This window comes from Prionailurus viverrinus, chromosome D1, assembly GCF_022837055.1.
Source record: "Prionailurus viverrinus isolate Anna chromosome D1, UM_Priviv_1.0, whole genome shotgun sequence".
In the NCBI taxonomy this organism is placed as follows: domain Eukaryota; kingdom Metazoa; phylum Chordata; class Mammalia; order Carnivora; family Felidae; genus Prionailurus; species Prionailurus viverrinus.
The window spans coordinates 89,370,770-89,386,692 of record NC_062570.1 but is presented as its reverse complement, the minus strand read 5'-3'; the positions used below and the strand labels follow the sequence as shown (position 1 = coordinate 89,386,692).

Sequence of the window (15,923 nt, the reverse complement as noted above, 5' to 3'; positions counted from 1 at the left end):
CCGAGAAAGTCTCTCCACTAACCATCTAACTGTCTGATCTGCCATCTGTCCTGTGACTAAAAGTCCTGAATTAACTACTTTAATGGGTTAAGACCAAAGGTCTTGAATAAATTGGAGCTAATGCAAATGGTTTCCGAAGGGTAACCAAGTAACTTCTGCATTTCATCCTGTTGTGGAACAGATTTTATTCCTTGAAACATTGGTTTCCGAGAATACGTCAGAATTACCTAGGGGAACTTGTTTAAAATACAAATGCCCCCAGGTTAGCTCCAGGAGATTCTAACTCAATAGGTATGTGGTGAGCCCAAGGAATCCGTGTTGTTACCAGGCAGGTCAGGTGAGTGTGAAGCCGGTGTCTGTGAATGCACAGGCACACTGAGGTCTGGGCATGTTAAATTCTGTGTATGAGTTTGTGTTTGTGGAGTTGAACGCAGTCTTGGGAAAGGCAACTTGGTAAAGACCTTAAAATGACAAGGACTGAGGTACAAAGCGGACGGAGGCAAGGATGGATGATGTGATAGTAAGAAAAAGATTTGACAGGCCAGTCCTAGATGAATCAGTGCCTTTGAAAACAGTGCCCAGAGCTGCAGATACAACCAGTCTAAGGGCATGGTGGGAGGCATTCTGTCTCCCTGCTCTGCAGCGATGTCCTTCTAATTTAGAAACTGGTCCAACAATTACTGGGCACCCTTTGGCTTCAGAAGCTTACCGGAGCCCTCAGCCTCTTTATGCACTTTAGTTTATGGCTTTGATTGTTTGCTTCATTTCAGAAGCTTTGAGTGGTGACCTTGAATCCTGGTCATTTGCCCTTTCTTTTCCACGGAGTGTCATTTCCAGTGAGATAATTATACGGCGACCCAGGAACTCAGAAGCTCTAGCTCCTGAGTGGAAGCTTAAGCCACTTGTTTTGAAAACAGGTGCAGGGAAGTAATGGCCTTAAAGGACACCATAGCGCTAAAGGCTCTTTCCTTGTCCTAATTGATTCTCATTCTGGTTCTGGAGACCCAGGTGTTTGGGTTAACTAGGGCCCCTGCTTGCCATATTTATTTACCTAACACTCTACCTTCTGGCCTTTGAATGACGCTCTCCATTTGTAGTGGGAAACTCATGTTTCTCCCAGCGAGCTGAGTGCTCTGGAGGTAACCTGTTCCCTCTCTCTAATCCATTTGGCTCTGGCTCAAATGTGTTCTCCAGGGGGATTCTGTAGCTGTCTTGCTTGGCAAAGAGCCTGGGAAACACTTTCTCTCCATTCTGCAAATGGCTTGTCCCAGAAAAGCGGGAAAATTGAGTGGCACCCAGAATAGCTCATATTTGTGTTTTTCTGTACATCTTTAAAGGGTGATTGGTGCTTGGGAAATAACTGATCTCTTGGTTTATGAAGATAAATGCTTGCTGGCACCATTTATTGGTGCATTCTGCTCAGTTACTTACAATCCCCTGGAACAAAGAGTTGGCCTCTGAGACTACCCAGCTGATCGGGGAGATGTTGTGACTATGGGCACACCAGGAGAGTGTAAAATGGTGGGAAAGCCAAGGGTTTAACAACATAGCTCCCTAATGCCTGCGGAAACAGTTCTCAAATATCATCAGTCTTTACCCCAGGGAAACACGTGGAGGCTACAGCCTGGAAACTCATCAAGGAAGGGAGCAACTATTCTAATGTTTTTACTACGTATCGTATCGTCAGTTACAAATCAGCTCTTTCAGAAGAAGGTTCCCCTTGACAAAATATTTTGCTTATGAAAACATCCACCATTGGGTGGCAGTAGACTGAGATGTTTTAGAAAGCAGCATTAACTCAGACTTGACTCATTAAGCATGGTGGGGGAAAGGACACGGTGTGCGTAATCCGTGTAAAAACAGAACATACAGAGGATTCCTTGGTCAGCAGTTGGAGATGAATGGTGCTGACGGGGAGGGGTGCAGGATTTGCATTTCAAAAATGTAAGCCTTGCAGCAATCCCAGGAGGCTGGAGTTAGCCTAAGCCTTGACTTGCATGCCTGTAAAATGGGAATAAGTCTCTAACCAGGGTCATGTAGCTGGTAAGTGGCTGGACAAGCTCCGTGTCTTATGTAAATGTGTATATAACTCTCATCCACTCCTCACATCTTTTCTTTACCCAGGAAAGGGTTTGCTTCAGGCACAATTACAAAAAGAAAAAAAAAAAAGATCACTTCTGGCGTGGGTGTCTGTCTTCCTTTCCTGACTCCTTTACCCCTGTTGATGGCCTTATCCTGGGACTTCATTTCCCCCACAGTCTTTTTCTCAAATAAGTTCATAATTCTTACCAAGGTATCAACTTTCCCACAGTTTCATTTCAGTCAGAAGGTGTCGCAGGCTGACCAAGTCTATGCTCCAGGTCTACCAGATTGGGCAACAGAGAAAGTATGTTGCCCAACATTGGAAAAATACACTGAAGATGAGAGAGCACGTGATGAGCTTACTCAAGAGTGAGGACAACAGCCAATGGTTTCTAAGCTCCCTATCAAACAATAGTAAGATGGAAATATAAAATAAGGTTATAGAGAATAAATCGGTGTATGGTAAACTGTTGGCTTAGCTACGAGCTACAACTGCCAGTTAAAGGGAAGTGGTTTGGCTTGGTGAGGGGAAAAATACCCTTGGAGTTTCACAGGACCCGAATTGTTCTCCTCCTGCTTCCTGGTTTTGCGGTCGTGGGCTGGTTACTTAACTTTTCTGAATGTCAATTTCCTCGTTTGCCAACTAAGAGTAATGATACCTTGATTTCAGGGTTGTGGTAAGAATTAAATGAGGTGATGCATGTAGTGCTCTTAAAGTACCGCTTGAGACGCGACGTACGGTGGTCGGGACTGCTGGTAGAGTAGGGATGGAAAGAAATACTTTCAGACTTAGAAGTAAGTAATAAAACCGCATTTCTCTAAACGTACTCTCTGGCTCAGATGGTTTTCTTGATTTGGCAGGCTTCCCCCCCCCCCCCTCTCATTTTTTAATAAATTTCCCATCTTCCAAGGCAGAAACAAAGCAAATTTGCAAACACCGGCGTATAGTTTGGTGAAACTCTAATGAGCTTCCTGGGAAGCTCCAAATGGATTCCCAGTTTTCAAGGAAAGAGTTGGGGGATCAGGGAAACCAAACAAGATTCTCAAAGACACAGCCTGTGTGTCTCTCAAGCTCGGTGCTTACCCGGGAGATGGTAAAGCTAGATTCTGTTATTCCTAAAAATCACCTGAGCAACAGAGTTCACCTTTGGAATTCTCATCAGAGCAGGGATCCCCCCAGATCCATGGCACAGATTTCAGGTCGTACAGTGAGTCTGAAGTAAAATGCAGCAACGGTTGAATCTCACGGACTTCGTCCCGCAAAACTCTTTGTACCGAAATGCAAAGGGTTTTCCTCGGAGTGCAGTACATGTAAGGGCCCAGATCTAGGTTCTGGATCCCATAAGGCTGTCTTCAATGCTTTTTTTTTTTTTTCCTTTTATGTTTTTCAGGTACTCTCCCCTGGGTATCGCCTGCCTCATTTGTGGAAAGATCATTGCAATCAAGGACTTAGAAGTGGTTGCTAGGCAACTGGGGATGTACATGGTCACGGTGATAGTGGGCCTCATCATCCATGGGGGCATCTTTCTCCCCTTGATTTACTTTCTAGTCACCAGGAAAAACCCTTTCTCCTTTTTTGCTGGCATTTTCCAAGCCTGGATCACTGCCCTGGGTACCGCCTCCAGGTAGAGAATACAAGAAATCACCTTTCTTTCTTTCTGCTCATTCCTTTCCCCTCTCTGCCACTTCCTCTTTTCAAAACCCTTTCATCACAGAGTTCAATGAGAACATGTTTCATGTATTATTAAAATATTCCTGGAAAAGATAAATGCTTTGTATTTTTGGCTCCCAGGAACTTAGGAACTTTCTGATGAACATTTTTGCGGATATGCAACTGTCCTGGAAATATGATCTCATGTTAAACTTCCCAGATGAATACATGCTATTAGTATGCATGCCTAAGTTGCCACATCTAGCATTGGTTTAGTTCCAAATGTTTTCCAGAAGGATGTAACAGCGTATTGTGCTATTTAAGAAATTCTCCCACCTGTGATTTGAAAAATGCTATCAGAAAATATCACTCTATTGGAGTTATGGTTCAAAACTGGAAAAATGAGCTTTTGCATGGTAAACATGTTAGATGAGATTTTTAAAAAACAAACCAGAAGTCAATGAAGCCTGTGACCCCTGCATGAACCCCTAATGGACCCTTCTGCCCCATTGATTTTGAGAAAATCAGGTTGGCATTGATTCAACTTGACATGGACTGAGAGTCCGTTCCTTCTTCATTAAGTAAGTTCCAGGGCATCTAAAGCCAATGAGGACTCCAGAGATATGCAGAGAAAAAAAAAATATTTTTTGATGTCTTCTTGGACTGAATTTAACAAGAACAAACAAACAGGAACAAATACATTAGAAACACCTACCAATTTAGAATTTCAAAGAGTAAAGAGTTTTATTGTTTCAGACTGCACTAGTTGTTAGTATTTCTTTACAAAACTAAGGGTCACAAAACGGAGACAGAGGTCATGAAGCAGGTGGTGGGGGCAGGGGGGTGGGGGCAAGCAGGCTGCAGACCCTAGCTCAGCGTGATCTCTGGAGTCACCTGTCAGCTGATTCTTGTTGATCCCATGACCATGCATTGCCAGTGAGATGGTCACCCTGTGACACAGAGTGACTGCTGTTACGAGGCTACTGAGCAAGCAGTCGGGTTTTCCTTAAGTGACCCGACAGGCCAATAGTGGTGACTACCCGAGGAGCCAAATTGTGTTTCCATCTTGCAAATCAATGAGATTTTGGTACTTGTAGAATGTGGGGGTTCAGAAGATGCTAAAAATACATAGAATCCTCGGGATCTACATTCTGCATTTGATTTCCCAAGATGAAGGGAAACATCCCGAAATTTCTTTTTCCTACTTGGTCTTATAAACTCCCTATGGCTAAGTATCTCTATCCACAAAGATCCCCTCTCTTTGGAAAAAAAGTAAATCTTTTTTTTTTTTTTCCAAAACCAATCATTTTTAGTTTGATATTTGTTTTCTGGTTATGAGAGTGGTGTTTGCTCATTGGGAAAAAGTTCAGACAGTGAATAAAATTTTGAAGGAGAAAATGAACATCACCAGTCATTCTGTTACCCAGTGATAATTGATAGTAACCTTTTACTTCATCTTAACAGTCATATATTTTTTCCAGGTTTTACTATATATAGATATTGCAAACTGTATTTTTTACTGATCAACCTATTATAAAATTTCTATCAACATACATCTTCCTACTATTTTAAAACGGCATAATAATATACTGCAGGTGCTATAATACACCCCTGTCTCCACCTTGGGATGTACATTTAAGGCATGTCTATTGAACAGGCATCCTTATAAATACATCCCTGCAAGCTTGTCTGATGATCCCCTCAAGGTAAATTTATAGAAGTGGAATTTCCGAGTCCAATGGTAAGCACACCGGCTGTTGTAAAACATACCCCCAGTTTGCCGCTCAGAAAAGTATGTTAGTTTATGCCCCCATGAACTGGGTGTGAGAGTATGCTTTTCCCCACCTACTTACGAGCACTGGATATTATCAGTCCCTTTAATACTTTCCAATGTTATTGGTGAAAAATGATCTCATCGATTCTGCATTTCTTTGATTACCAGCGAAGGCAAGCATCTCTTTGTGTTCTTACAGACCATCCTCCTCTCCCCTCCCCAACCCTGTGAATTATTTGTGATGATCATTTCCTGTTGGGGTATTATTTCTTTCCTGATTGGCTGTTTCACTCTCTTCACATATAAAAATATTAACTCAAGTGTCACATGTCACAAATGATGTTCCTCTCTACCTGACATTTGTTTTGTAAATTTACAGGGCTTTTTGCCCCTGGAAGTTTTTAATTTGTGTATTGTTGAAGTTGCTACTATTTTCATTTAGTGTTTAGAATTTCAATTTTCTCAGGAACATCTCTACTAAAAATTATGAAACATTACTTTATATTTTCTTCCAGTACCTTTGCGGTTTTGATCTTTAAAAATATTATTATCTTTCCTGTGAACGACTAGATAGTTATCCCTAGTACCTTTACAAGACAAAGTAAATCTTAAAAGCATATGGGTAGCCCGAGTTCATATTTAAATCAGCCAAACGCTTGGGTTATCTGGCCAAGGCCACAGATGCTAGACCCTTCTCCTTACCCTGTCTTTCAAGTGACTTTAATCTTTGTTGAAAGTGTGGCTCTTTCCTGGATGCAGAATTTCATTTTTTAGAAGAAAATACACTTAAAGAAAAAACTGTGGCATAAACCACGTACTAAGAACTATCTCAGCCATTATGACCACAGGGAAAAAAAACAAAACCCCAGTACAGTCCGCTAAATTTCTTTCTACCTCCTTGGACCTTGGACTGATGGAGAAGGGGAAGGGGTCACCCCCTTTTCTCAACAGGCTGATGTCAGGGAGGACTAACAGAGAGGGTGCCCTGGGACACATGTCTCTGCATCCTCCTGACATCAGTGCATGCTATTACAACTACTCTAGAAAAAAAAAGACGGTCAAGTAACTGATAGTTATTATTAGCAACATTTGAAGACTTATTATTAGCAACACATGAAGACATCCACGTCAGAATGTTGGAAGGACAGGAAAGAGTTAAAACTCCCAAGTCCCAGTTTGAATTGGTTGGGTATATATAGACTTTTAAGACACAAAGCCCGTTCAGTAAAGAAATTGAGACTATTTTCATACCTTGTCAATTACTTTCCCTAATCTATTTAATTGTCCAAAGACCTCTTGATGACATTTTGGGAAGATGAATACCATAATAAAAATTATTATATTCTCGTCCGCCCCGAAGTTTGCTTAGATTCCTATCATTGAAAATCCCAGCCACCAACCACAGCTGCCATTTCAGACTAGTCACGGGGTCCTAGAAACCTTCAAAGGGGTCCTAAGAAAGGGTGGGGTGGGGAGGGCCTGGGGGTGGGAGGAATAAATTAATGGGACACTAATGTCTCATTAAAATAGCTGGAGAAGCTAACCAAATACAATGACCTCAACTTTTCTCCCTGGGTTTATAAGGTGTTAGTAATGAGAGGTCTCCAAACATTCATTTCTTCTCCCTAAGAGCAAGGAGGAGGCATAAGACAGACCTCTGACTTGAAATCACAAAGAATATTGCCATAAGATGACGCTGACGTCCCTAAGATTGTTATGAGGAGCTTGTTTATCAGTGGTTTAATAAGATGCAGATTTAGGCGACTCTAATTTTAGAGCTTCTGCTTCCTGTTTCTGAGTAGGCCCTGGAATCTGCATTCTCTTTAGCTTTTCTGAAGCTGGTGGCTCTCTACTACTCTCCGAGAAACTGAGACCTCTGGCAACGGTCTATGTCAAACTTGGCGGGAGCCCTGGTTCTGACCAGTAGAGGGAGGAAGCTATGAGGCTGTCCGTGCATGCTAGAAATAAGTGTGTCTGCATTGGAGGTTCCCCAGTTCACTTTACTAAGCTTTGAATAGAAAAAAAAAGCAAAAAAGCAAAAAAACCAGAAACAAAATCAAAACAACCAAACAGAAAAACCCCAAACCAAAAAAACCCCAAAAGAGAAAGGACCACAAAGAACTCGCATGGCAGTATGGGCGTTCTGCATTTCTTTCCATATTACTTAAACTTGGAAGCAAATCCACCTACCCTCCCATGTGCCTCCCTCCACATGGGAATAATATTTTGGCCATCAGCAACCCTTATCCTTACAGGTCTCCTAATTTAGAAGACACACGAACATGTCAGGGGTTCTGGCCCTTGAGGCTGGGTCATGCGGTGGTAAGTTCCGGACAGGAATTTCCAGGGCGGAGTGGGGGTGGAGTCATTCCGTATTGGGTCTTTGATTAGCTACAGAGCACATGCTTTTCTGCCCTATGTTGTTGGAAAGACTGTACAGTTGGCCAATGACCATGTATTAGGGGTATAGGGGTCCCCAGTGAATTGCTAGAAGCTCAGGTTCAGGCTAAATGGTACTTAAGATGTTTATCCAGCATTGTCAAAATTAGCTCAGGGCAATTCCCAGAGGCTGGATGCAGTCCATGCATCATTGGAAACAGTGTTTCTAGCATGAAATTATGGGTCATTCAAAAATTCCTTATTCCATTTCACTGTTGACAGCTGATTGGTTCCTGACACATTTTTTTTTTTAGCAGCTCAATTAATGTGGGCAGTCAGATGGCCTTTAATATTTCATCCAAGAGGGAAACACTGATCAAAGGAAAAAGAATGTGAACCTCTAAGTAGATCTTGAAAACCAGAAGCAACAAAAAGAGCTTGGTGCCTATGAGCATCTTAATAAGATTGAATTTGAACCTCCAAACAGTTGGTCTTTAATTTGCCTCCAAACACTGCTTTCTGCATGTCACATGGCCTGATTGGAACAAACGCACAAAAACTTTGTGGTTGGCATTCCAGTTTGAGTTTTGTCCTGTTTCTCTAAAGTGGACATAAACTCTTGTCTCTCTCTTTCTGTCTTTGTTCCTCAGTGCGGGAACTTTGCCTGTTACCTTCCGTTGCTTGGAAGAAAACCTGGGGATTGATAAGCGTGTAACCAGATTTGTCCTCCCAGTTGGAGCAACCATCAACATGGACGGTACAGCCCTTTATGAAGCAGTGGCCGCCATCTTTATTGCTCAAATGAATGGTGTTATCTTGGATGGAGGCCAGATTGTGACTGTGAGGTGAGGGGTGCAGGTGGGGAAGCACTGAACATTTAACCTTCGTCCCTTCCCCACTAACTCCATTTGACAGGGCCACTTGGATTTCAGTTCTCCTGGTGGAAGAATAATGAAGGAAATAACACAGAAGAGGAATTATTGGCTGTGTCAAAGGGAAAATATTGTGACAGGAAAGAAGCAGGCTCATACTCATGCCCTCTGTTTGTACTGCGCATGTGAAATTGCTTTGGAAATTTGATATTACTTGATTTTTCACGGTCCTGTGATGTTGCAAGGCAGTTATTTCTCTGTCTGTTTAATAGACGAGGAAGCACAGGCTTCAAGGAGCATGGCGGTTTGTCCAAAGCTGCCCCATTAATGAGCCGGGAGGGCCGTCACTGGGGCCGATATCAGCTGACTCTGGATCCAGTTTTCCTTTTGTTAAAATACGTTCCCTTCAGCATTTCAGAGGGTGATGGCAGAAATGATGAAATACTGGAAGGAAGAGATTCCTCAATAGCGTATCGACCATTTTATTACAAATAGCTAACAAGTATACTAAATCTGTTTTTTACCCTACGTATTCATTGTTTAAGACATTTAGGAAGAGGGGCACCTGGGTGACTTAGTTGGTTAAGCGTCCAGCTCTTGACTTCAGCTCAGGTCATGGTCTCATGCTGGGATGGAGCCTGCTTGGGATTCTCTGTCTCCCTCTCTCTCTGCCCCTTCTCAGCTCATGCTCTCTCAAAATCAATAAATAAACATTTAAAAAAGAAAAAAAGAAATTCGGGAAGAACACCTTCCCAAGAGGACATTAAAAACACAGTGCTTTTATCAAAAAGAATGAAATCTTGCCATTTACAACAACATGGATAGAACTAGAGTATATTATGCTAAGTGAAGTTAGTCAGAGAAAGACGATTATCCTGTGACTTCACTCGTCCGTGGGATTTAAGATACAAAACAGATGAACGTAAGGGAAGGGAAGCAAAACCAGGGAGGGGGACAAAACACAAGAGACTCTTAAATGTCGAGAACAAACTGAGGGTCGCTGGAGGGGTCATGGCTGGGGGAATGGGCTAAATGGGTGATGGGTGTTAAGGAGGACACTCGTTGGGATGAGCACCGCGTGTTATATGTAGGGGATGAATCACTGGATTCTACTCCTGAAATCATATTGCACTATATGCTAACTAACTTGGGTATAAATTTAAAAAAACAACACATAGCTTCTGGGGCACCTGGGCGACTCAGGTGGTTGAGCGTCTCTCGATTTCAGCTCAGGTCATGATCGCAGGGTCATGGGATCAAGCACCACGTCAGGCTCCACACTAAGCGTGGAGTCTGCTTGGGATTCTCTCTCTTCCCCTCTCTCTCTCTCTCTCTCTCTCTTTCTCCCCCCCCCCCCACCCTCTCCCCAACTCTAACTTTCTCTCTGTCTAGAATGAATGAATGAGTCAATCAACCACGTTGCTTCTCCGTAAACTTAAAGTCACACCTCTGTGCATATATTAATTTGTCTAATCCTTACAACCACCCTCAAGGTCCATACTTGTCTTAGCTCAGACTGCTGTAATGCAAGACCATAGACCATCAAATGATACATATCTATTTCTCACAGTTCTGGAGGCTGGGAAATCCAAGGTGAAGGTGCTGGCAAATTCAGTTCCCGGTGACTCTCTCTTCTTGGCTTGTGCATGACTGCAAGCTGTTTGCTTGCCTGGCCTTTCCTTGGTGCATGGAGAGAGAGCAAGCTCTCTTACGTCTCTCTGATAAGAGCACTAAGCCCTCATGATCTACTTACCCGAAAAGGCCGTGTCTTCAGACACCATCACCCTGGAGATTAGGGCTTGAACAAACGAATTTGGTGGTGGGGGAACACCGATCAGTCCACAGCAGTACTGTAGGGGAGCCTCAGTTTCCTCACTGGTGTGATGGGGACAATAATCACACATTCTAGGGGGTTGAGAGCGTTGTGCCTGGAACACAGTCACCTATCAATAAATGTTAGCTACTATTATCGTTATTACTGATGCTCAATAAAATACAGTTCTTCTAGAATACGAAAAAACAATGTGACAGTGATGTAGTGAGTACCATGATGTTGTTACTCAGTGGAAAACATGCTTCAGATCCGGGTGTCACGGCTTCTCAATCATGTTCTCAGATTGCACGTGAGACCACCAACCTCTCTTGCTTTAAAACTCAGAGACAAACAGGGCTTCCTAACAAAGCCCTTCTTTTGAAGCCAAACAAGATGAATTCTGATCCCTGAATTCTTGGCCCATCAAGTTCACACTGTTAGATGAAAAATTAAGAGATGGAAGAATGGACCAGCGACCAATGATCGGGATTGATTAATTCAGAGTTTTCGGTGTTGGAAGGGATTGGGGGGGGGGGGGGTCTCAGGGGTCGGCATGGCATTGCAATCCAGCAGATAAGTGTTCCAACCCCAGCAGACCATGGTCAACCTGTTTGACCCCAAGTTTCTCCATCCATCCAATTTGTGGTTTGCCCAGATGGAACGCAGATGCTACCATATGTACTTTGCAGGGTTACTGTGCAGTTCTGCTGTGACAATGTGTGTGTCATACCTTGCATAGAATCCCAAGAACCAGCCTCAGAGAAGTGGGCTAGTGAGTGGCACGACAGGAAAAGCAGAAAGGGATAGAGAGATGGAGAGGAGATCACTGCCCCAAGAAGCGGTCGCAGGACTTAGAATCACCCAGACACTCTGCCCATGGTAGGATGAGGGTATTAATTGGGATAGAGCAACTGTGTGGGGGAACCAACTGCCAGGAAGAATTCTCTTTATAGGATTTCGTCTCACACAACCCAGAGGGACCAGGCAGACCGTGTGGCCAAAGTGCAAAGGGATGTGTCAGAGTGACTCATAACAGAAGCAACTGATGTTGTAAATAAAACGGCCGAGGCCACGACTGTTGGGATTTGGGAAGTCCCCCTTTCCTAGTGTTGTTGTCCTTGTCAGGGAAATGGCTGAGAATTCCCACCTTGTAACTCTTGGGGCTTTAGAGAAGTTTTTATTGCAAAGTGACCTCACCCTGCCCAGATTTCCTGATAAGATAATTCACATTTACTGGGTGGTGGCAATGTGCCTGGCCTCTTCTAAGTGCTTTTTATTTATTAGCTCCTGATCCCCCATGAGTGAGACACCATTATTATCTCCTTTTCTGCAGATAAGGAAATCAAGGCGCAAAGAGGTTGAGTAAGTTGCTCAAAGTCATGCGGTTAATCACTGGAAGAGCTGGGGTTTGAATCCAGGTTGTTTAATTCCATAATCCTCATTGATAACCACTAATATTACTACCTCCTATGACCCAGAAGGATCCCGGGAATACGGGGTTCTTGAAGCCTTAACACCAGCTCCGCAATGAAGGGGCAGGGGAATAGCACAGATGGGTTCTGTAGACCCCACCTAGGGAAGGTGTCTCTAGGGTGACAGGTCTAAATCTGGAAGGATGGCACTATGGAAAAACCAATGTAAACTACGAAACCTCCTAGGGCCTTTCCTCATATGTAAGATTAGGTAAATTCGGGTCCCTCCCCACTGTAAGACCTGTAAGGATTCTGTGCTTGGTCACAACAATGGTCTGGGCTCTTTCAAACCGGTCTTGGAGCCCAACTCTTAGTTTGGAGCTAGCAGGCCTACTCTAGAAAGTCTAGAATGATCTAACTGCAAATAAAGCCCCTCCTTTTCTTTACAGCACCCACAAAAGCAAGTTGGGAGTCTATATTTTCAGAAGCATCTTTCCATTTAGAAATGACGACTTTTGTAAATGGCATCCAGAGAAAAGGGAGACAGGTTATTGCCCTTTGCTGGACCACAGAGACCCCCTGGTGTCTAGACAGGGCACTCGAGCCCTAGATGAAACCCTCCTCCAGAGACAACTTCAAAATGGTGCTGGGTGTGCCCTTGGCATTGCAAGTGGTGAGATGCTTCAGAAAGAAAGCCTCCTGTTATTTCATTATCTTTTCTTGGCGCCCTCGTTTTGAATAATGTATTTTCCAGTCCATGGTGAAATGTCCAGGCGTCTCAAACTTAATGTCATTTGGAATCTGTTGATTTGTTTCCCTCATGTCCACTCAGTTGGGTCTGGATATTTGCTATTGTGAGTTCTCATGTTAACATTGGCAGTGGCCTCCTCGGACTCTTGCCTCAGAGTCCAGATGTCTCTGGGGCTGACGGAGAGGTAAAGGCGTAAGCAGAAATGAATGCAGTGATGTTCCCATGGGAGGATTAAGGGCAATTTGTTTTCCTCCTTTATTATTTCCTTGCCTGCTTCAGAGCCCCGCTTACCTTAGTTGAGCCCTGTGATATATTAGGCTAGTTGGCTATCATGCTGAGGATAAGGCTCCGATCCATGGATTTATAAATTTCCATCACAGTTGAGTAGAATCCAATAGACCCTAATTCCTGGGTCTCAGTACTCTAGATTTCTCCATTCCTTGAGAAAGAAAAGAACCTTTATGACTGCCGGGAAAATTGGAGCTTCAAGTTGCCTGCCAGGGATGGTTTTTCCAAGTCCTCTTTCTCCTGTGACCTGGTCTTCTCTGTTCTCTCAGCCTCACGGCCACGCTGGCGAGCGTCGGTGCGGCCAGTATCCCCAGCGCGGGCCTCGTCACCATGCTTCTCATCCTGACGGCTGTGGGCCTGCCAACGGAGGACATCAGCCTGCTGGTGGCTGTGGACTGGTTGCTGTAAGTGCTGGTGGATGGGGCTCTGCTGGGGATGTGACTACTGCCTCCCGGAGGCAAGGTTTCAGCCAGGGTCTTAGCCAATCCCCGTGACAACTCCCTCTCTCCTTTCCTCCCTTCTTCCCTCTAACATTTACGGAGAGCCTGACTGGGAACCAGAGAGGAAGAAGGAATCCTTGAGGGCCTCACAGTCCAGTGGAGGAATCACATAAATTATAATACAAAGTTTAAAGCATCACAGTAAGGAACCCACTACTGATGCCTGCGGAGGGTCTCAATCCATGATGTCGAGTGAAGAAACACGAGGGAGTATATGCTGTATGATCCCGTTTATATGAAGCCCTAGGAAAGACAGTATAATCTCTAGCGATAGAAAGAGCTTAGTGGTTGCCTGGGCCTGGAGGGGGTGAAGAGACTAACTGGGAAGGGGCACAGGGAAATCATGAGGGGTGGTAGAAATGTTCTGTAGGCACCGGTATGCACAGGTGTCTACATTTGTCAAAACTCATCAAACCATGCACTTAAAATGGATACATTTTATTGTGTGTTAATTATACTTCAATAAAACAGACCAAAAAATAGCACACAGATATAAAAGGATAGTGATGTGTGCTCTGCACCTGTGAGCACTGCCATATTAAAGGAGGGTCATACATTGTCCAGGGCCTGGCCCTTCAGGAGGTGTTCTTTTGGAGATTGTTACTTGCTCTCTGTTGTTGTGACCTTGGTTATTCTCGGCGCCTGTGAAGGCCCCAAGGGGAGCCTTTCTCAGGACGTCAGTTCAGACCACACAGTCATGGCCGCTGCGACTCAGTGGTGGTGTGTGGGTGGAAGCATTGGGAGGGGATGGGATGAAGGAGGCGAAGGAGTGGGGTAGGCTTCAGTGGGGGAGGACAAGGGGGAAATGAAGGCATTTTCAATAGTTTAGGGTCAGTAGGAGCTCACTAAATGTGTGCTCAGTTTAACCACAGACTTGCTGCGTGTAGGGGCCTTTCCACACAGGAAGAAAGACAGAGGAGGCTATTAAAATTAAATCTGCTTCCCCTGTGACTTTTGCTTACTAGGTCCTCTGACCCTTTGTTCCTTGAACCTCCTGAACCCGTGTATCATCGGCCTACCTTACCTGCTGTGACTACGTTGCCTAGCCTCTTCTTGGGTTTGTTTCGGAGGCTTGGATTCCACCATTAGAGGTTTATCTTTTCAAAAAATTGTCATTATAGAGGCTGCCTCCCCTCATTCTAATGTAAATTCCTTACTTTGAGTGAAAAACAAATGCAGTAATGTCATCAGGAGATGCAGAAAAGGAGATGATACTTGGCGGAGACCGCCATGTTCTTTGCATCTGTAGGCGATTAATTCCTAAAGAGCCCTAAGGGCTGTTTCACAGATGAGTAAACCAGGAATCAGAAAGGGTTAAGTAAGTGTCTTGCCTACGGCACTGGAGAGCTACGTCCCACCTGACACAACTTCATACTTAGAACCAAGGAGATCTAGCAATGGGCAGAAGCAAAGAGGCCCAAGGAAAGGTTAGGGAAGACAGACCTATTAGGGTCACCTCTGATTTTACATAATAAAAGGGAATTTTCCATTTGACCTGTTTTTTCCTCCTCTCAAGATTAGAACAAAAGAGCAGAAAAAGCCTAAGTGGGGACAAATGGGGTACAATCAAGGTCTCAGCTACTCTGAGACCATTGTGGGCCCTGGTCTTCTTGGCAGTCGTTTGCTTCCAAGCCTGTTGGATGAGAGTCATTTCATGAAACATCCAAGACCCTGCCCACTTCTGACCTAAATGCCAGCGAATGGAATCGGAGGGCTGGGTCCTCCCCGATCACCCCACACCAGCGCTCTCATGTGCATACTTGCACGGAGAGCAGGGCGTCCTAACTCCATGGTGGAATCATGCCAGCTGAAGGGAGCTGGCCGAACCCAAGAATGATGATACATTTGGATTACCTATATTGATGAAACCGTATATGAGAAAACTCGATCCCAGGCTGGCAGTGGAAAGGAAGGAAGAAATGAAGAGCTGTTCTCTGGTTCTGGGGTCTGATCTCAGGTGCAGGGGTGGGGGTGGGAGGTGCGAGGGGCATGTAACTGGAGAAAGGAAAGCAAAGGGGCAGGAGCCCCGGATCTGAGCTCTGTGCTTATTCTCTGGAGGACTTCGCACAAGCTACTCTCTGGACTTCCCCTGTGTCACGTGGACAATGGGAATGGGAACTTGTCGGCTTAAAAGCGGAGTCTAGACCCAATGCCCTTGAGTGCCCTTCTGGTGTTAAGACCCGGACTAGGATTCTGCTGGTGATGGATGTTTGTACACAAACAAGCCAGAACGTTCCTTTTAAGAAGAGAAGAAAAAACGGAGGATAGAGGATCCTGGGAAAATGTGCGTAGGGGTCTGTAGCTAGGTCAGATCTGCTTTGAATTAGTAATGGTGGTACATTCTTTCTCGCCAGCAAGTGGAGTTCTGGAAACATGCTCTTGGTCATGGGCTCCGTGGCTG

At 44.4% G+C, this 15,923-nt stretch overlaps 1 protein-coding gene across 1 annotated transcript in view; it reads left to right on the top strand.

Annotated features, from left to right (window-relative positions):
• SLC1A2 (solute carrier family 1 member 2) overlaps positions 1-15,923 on the top strand; it is a 47,022-nt gene that overhangs the window by 18,455 nt on the left and 12,644 nt on the right. Inside the window, exons 6-8 of the mRNA XM_047878631.1 lie at positions 3,474-3,707; positions 8,537-8,731; positions 13,292-13,426. Coding sequence (XP_047734587.1) covers positions 3,474-3,707; positions 8,537-8,731; positions 13,292-13,426 — 564 coding nt within the window. The remainder of the gene's footprint in view (positions 1-3,473; positions 3,708-8,536; positions 8,732-13,291; positions 13,427-15,923) is intronic.